The sequence below is a fragment of the Dendrobates tinctorius genome, unplaced genomic scaffold (assembly GCF_039654945.1).
Source record: "Dendrobates tinctorius isolate UK_male_01 unplaced genomic scaffold, ASM3965494v1 ptg000057l, whole genome shotgun sequence".
In the NCBI taxonomy this organism is placed as follows: domain Eukaryota; kingdom Metazoa; phylum Chordata; class Amphibia; order Anura; family Dendrobatidae; genus Dendrobates; species Dendrobates tinctorius.
The window spans coordinates 13,387,516-13,393,005 of record NW_027361725.1 but is presented as its reverse complement, the minus strand read 5'-3'; the positions used below and the strand labels follow the sequence as shown (position 1 = coordinate 13,393,005).

General features: G+C 45.5%; 1 protein-coding gene across 1 annotated transcript; it reads right to left on the bottom strand.

Annotated features, from left to right (window-relative positions):
• Positions 1 to 1,240: 1,240 nt before the first annotated feature.
• Positions 1,241 to 3,431, bottom strand: LOC141092033 (uncharacterized). Its single transcript, XM_073577895.1, has 2 exons — positions 2,948 to 3,431; positions 1,241 to 2,837 (listed from the first exon to the last, which is right to left on the bottom strand). The coding sequence occupies exon 2, from the start codon at positions 2,600 to 2,602 to the stop codon at positions 1,400 to 1,402; it is 1,203 nt and encodes a 400-aa protein (XP_073433996.1). The 5' UTR covers positions 2,603 to 2,837; positions 2,948 to 3,431; the 3' UTR covers positions 1,241 to 1,399.
• Between the last annotated feature and the right edge of the window lie 2,059 nt (positions 3,432 to 5,490).

Below are 5,490 nucleotides of genomic sequence, written 5' to 3'. Positions count from 1 at the left end.
GATAAAATTGTGCAAATAGTTTAAAACAAAGTATGTGATTTTCTCAAAACACAACACTCAAAACCCAACCCCAATGAAAGTCCATGGGGAATACAAGTCAGCATTGAGTGGATGAATGTAATCTGCTCCATTAAAAGTTATTACACTAGGCCTTTGAATGACTATACTAGGCCGTGGTATTTCAAATATGAGTATACTAGGCCTTGGGGCTAGTAGTATAGTAATATGTGAAATACCACGGCCTAGTATAGTCATACCAAGGCCTACTGTAATAACTCGATTTTTAAATAGCATCTTGTTTCACCAAAAACAAACTGGTGAAACTAGAAAGAAACTTATTTTTTAGACAAGTTTCAACAGTTTGTTTTTCATGAAACCAGATTCTATTTTGTAAAACTAGAGTTATTACACTAGGCCTTGGAATGACTATACTAGGCCGTGGTATTTCAAATATGAGTATACTAGGCCTTGGGGCTAGTAGTATATGTGAAATACCACGGCCTAGTATAGTCATACCAAGGCCTACTGTAATAACTCGATTTTTAACAACTAGCATCTTGTTTCACCAAAAACAAACTGGTGAAACTAGAAAGAAACTTATTTTTTAGACAAGTTTCAACAGTTTGTTTTTCATGAAACCAGATTCTATTTTGTAAAACTAGAGTTATTACACTAGGCCTTGGAATGACTATACTAGGCCGTGGTATTTCAAATATGAGTATACTAGGCCTTGGGGCTAGTAGTATATGTGAAATACCACGGCCTAGTATAGTCATACCAAGGCCTACTGTAATAACTCGATTTTTAACAACTAGCATCTTGTTTCACCAAAAACAAACTGGTGAAACTAGAAAGAAACTTATTTTTTAGACAAGTTTCAACAGTTTGTTTTTCATGAAACCAGATTCTATTTTGTAAAACTAGAGTTATTACACTAGGCCTTGGAATGACTATACTAGGCCGTGGTATTTCAAATATGAGTATACTAGGCCTTGGGGCTAGTAGTATATGTGAAATACCACGGCCTAGTATAGTCATACCAAGGCCTACTGTAATAACTCGATTTTTAACAACTAGCATTTTAAACAACTAGCATCTTGTTTCACCAAAAACAAAGTGGTGAAACTAGAAAGAAACTTTATTTTTTAGACAAGTTTCAACAATTTGTTTTTCATGAAACCAGATTCTATTTGGTAAAACTAGAGTTATTACACTAGGCCTTTGAATGACTATACTAGTCCATGTTATTTCACATATGACTATACTAGCCCTTGGGTTGGTTTTTAACATGTATTTACCCATCAGTGTGTGTGAGCGGCGCAAACAACATTAATGAAACTTATTAATGGTGAACCACAAATGTAAATTTATTTTTTATCACAAAAAAAAAATTTAAAAATTATTTTTTACGGCGTTTGGGGGCAGATGGTTTCAATTTGGGGGTGTGCAGGGAATATGCAACACTTGCAGTTGAAGACGGTGTTTGAGGGGAAGGGGCAACAAAACTTGTGGGGGAAGGTAGTCCAGTTAAGGGAATTAAACTTGGAACACTTGTAGGAGAGGAAATCTGTTCAGTTACATTAGTTGTAATGGCATGTCGCCGTAGGCTTGTGTGCCTGGACCGACTTTGGCCCAATGCCCGCCTTGATTGATTTCGCCTTGAAGTAGGGGCAAATATGGAATGTAGGTCCCCCGTCTGCTGGTATGGCTGCTGCTGCTGAGGTGGCGGCTGCTGCTGCAGAGGTTGCGGCTGCTGCTGAGGTGGCGGCTGCTGCTGAGGTGGCAGCTGCTGCTGAGGTGGTTGCTGCTGCTGAGGTGGTTGCTGCTGCTGCTGAGGTGGCGGCTGCTGCTGAGGTGGTTGCTGCTGCTGCTGAGGTGGCGGCTGCTGCTGAGGTGGCTGCTGCTGCTGAGGTGGCGGCTGCTGAGTTGGCTGCTGCTGCTGAGGTGGCTGATGCTGCTCTTCTTGGTCAGTGCTCGTCCTTGCAGGAGGACTGGTGGCGGCAGTGATGGCCCAGGTTTGCAGAGTGGTGGTGGCAGGGCTACTACATGTTGTTGTAGCGGCAGGGCTGTTCCATGTTTGCCTAGTGGTGGCTGAGCTCCACGCATGCATGGGATTGGCGGTGGTGCTCCAGACAGGAGCAGCGCTTGCCATGGTGGTGTCGGTGAAGTGACCAGCTGCACTCAGACTTGTGGTGGTGTAACGGTGGGTGTCCAGCCTTTGAAGAGAGGTGTCCGTGCAGTGGTATGCAGCACAAGTCGGTAGTGAGGTGAAGCGAGTCAATGGTGGCACAGGTGGAAAGGACACCACTGACTGCTGACCGTACCGATTATGCTGCATAGCCTGCAAGAAAGCATTGTTGCAGGCCTGCAGCACATTCAGCTGTTGATCAGGACTAAGGTGTTCCGCCATGCCCTTTTCAATCTTACTAAAAAAATGGTGTGCTGGTCTGTTGAGGTCGGCCTCCAGACGGTCAAGGCGCTGTTCTACAGAATTGAAGCGGTGTTCAAAGTGGTTAAAACCACGTTCCATCAGTGCAAAACCGCTTTCAACTCTGTCGGACAGTGACTTGAGGCTGGAATTAAATGTCTCGCTCAAATGCATAAACTCGGGCAAGACATTCCTGTCCAAGGCCCTCTGCCGCTGGCGGGTAGTGCCCGCATAACCAGTGGCAGAGACCTGGGACAGGGGAACACCTGATGGCCCAGCTTCCTGGTCACCAGCTGTGTGTGTGTGGGACCTGCAAGGTGCTTCCTGGCTGTCGGATGGCTGGGACGGGTCAGAGGACGTCCGAGGAAGGACCGCTCCAGGGCCAGGTTGCAGGGTGCTGCTCCAGGTGCTGTGGAAGAAAGGAAAATCATTACTACCATGCCTTTACAAGAAGCATCAGCTGTGGATTAGAAAAACACAGATTAATAAAAATAAAAACCCAAAATGTATAATACTTACGATCTTGTGGCAAGGACCGGTCTTAGGAACTGCAACGCGTGATAGTGACGGTATCTAGTTCTGGTCCTTGACGCAGATCCACTGCGAACCTGGCCCTCAGCACGAACATCACTGTTGAAGCGGTCCTTGATCGAACGCCAACGTGTTCGGACTTTGTCCACTGTTGATGAAAAAAAACAGTGCCGTCAAGTACAACAGTCACTGCTTCACAATTTAGCAATACAATACTCAAAGCAGTCACTGTACACCCCGATGACACTGTTGGGTTTCCTGCTAGAATACACCTAGCACGAAACCCAACAGTGCCGTCAAGGACAACAGTCACTGCGGCACAATGTAGCAATACAATACTCAAAGCAGTCACTGTAGACCACGATGACACTGTTGGGTTTCCTGCTAGAATACGCCTAGCACGAAACCCAACAGTGCCGTCAAGGACAACAGTCACTGCGGCACAATTTAGCAATACAATACTCAAAGCAGTCACTGTACACCCCGATGACACTGTTGGGTTTCCTGCTAGAATACACCTAGCACGAAACCCAACAGTGCCGTCAAGGACAACAGTCACTGCGGCACAATGTAGCAATACAATACTCAAAGCAGTCACTGTAGACCACGATGACACTGTTGGGTTTCCTGCTAGAATACGCCTAGCACGAAACCCAACAGTGCCGTCAAGGACAACAGTCACTGCGGCACAATGTAGCAATACAATACTCAAAGCAGTCACTGTAGACCACGATGACACTGTTGGGTTTCCTGCTAGAATACGCCTAGCACGAAACCCAACAGTGCCGTCAAGGACAACAGTCACTGCGGCACAATGTAGCAATACAATACTCAAAGCAGTCACTGTAGACCCCGATGACACTGTTGGGTTTCCTGCTAGAATACGCCTAGCACGAAACCCAACAGTGCCGTCAAGGACAACAGTCACTGCGGCACAATGTAGCAATACAATACTCAAAGCAGTCACTGTAGACCACGATGACACTGTTGGGTTTCCTGCTAGAATACGCCTAGCACGAAACCCAACAGTGCCGTCAAGGACAACAGTCACTGCGGCACAATGTAGCAATACAATACTCAAAGCAGTCACTGTAGACCACGATGACACTGTTGGGTTTCCTGCTAGAATACGCCTAGCACGAAACCCAACAGTGCCGTCAAGGACAACAGTCACTGCGGCACAATGTAGCAATACAATACTCAAAGCAGTCACTGTAGACCACGATGACACTGTTGGGTTTCCTGCTAGAATACGCCTAGCACGAAACCCAACAGTGCCGTCAAGGACAACAGTCACTGCGGCACAATGTAGCAATACAATACTCAAAGCAGTCACTGTAGACCACGATGACACTGTTGGGTTTCCTGCTAGAATACGCCTAGCACGAAACCCAACAGTGCCGTCAAGGACAACAGTCACTGCGGCACAATACAGAGCAGGGAAATACTCACTAAACGCCTTTTTGGCGGATGCTGTGGCGCTGTCCCAGCCATCCATCAACGCTGCGGCCACCTCATTCCATAGCCGCCGTGTCACCACATTGTCCTTGTACAGCCGGTCACGGCTGTCCCACAACGGCGAACGCTCCTGGACCAGGCTGATGAGCTGCTCATTATCCAGGTAGACGTCTTCATCCCGTTGTGGAACCTAGACAAAACACATTCATTAGAATAATCAAATTTAAATTGACTAAAAAGTTACAAAAAAAGAAACAAAAAAAAGAGTAAAAATAGAAGATAAAAAAAAAAAAAAAACATTACAAATCATTTGATACTTACATTACGTATAACCACCGGGAATTGGCTTCGCTGCTCCTGCTGTTCGCCCTCACTATTCCCGTCCGCAGATGATGATGACGATGTCTGAAAGTTGAAAAAAACGTAAGAGATTTGGAGAAGCAGCAGATATACTTACCAGATGCACGAAAATAATCACCTCACGGTCTGCTTGCGCCAATTCCTGCCGCGATGGGGAATACTCCGATTCTGAAGACATACTGCATGTAAAAATAATAAAAATCATTAGTACATACATAATTTAAAAGGACAGGCATATAATGTAATATACTCACATTCTTCGCTGATATAATGGGTTCTTGGTTGAATGTCTGCTCTTCAATCTGTCTAGTGTAGTAGTGGCAGAGTTTTGGCAGGCACCTCCTTTATATAGCCTTTTTTTTTTGGACTTTAGAAGATTCTAACTAGGATAAAAAGTGGACACCACCCAAAAAACGCTGCGCTAAAAAAGCGCATACCTGCGCATGCCAGTGCGCACGTATGCGCATCCATAGGCTATAATGGCCATTTTTAGCGCAAAACGTGCGCATACGTGCGCATGCGATTTTTTCAAGGGCCAAAAAATGCAACATGCAGCGTCTGGAAAATACCAACGCACACCCCAAAAAAACGCAGCGCATGAAAATCGCATACATGCGCTTACAAGTGCGCAGGTATGCGCACCCATGTTAAATATAGGGGAAAAATCGCATGCGCACGTATGCGTTTTTTTCCAGCGCTAAAAAACGCAAATG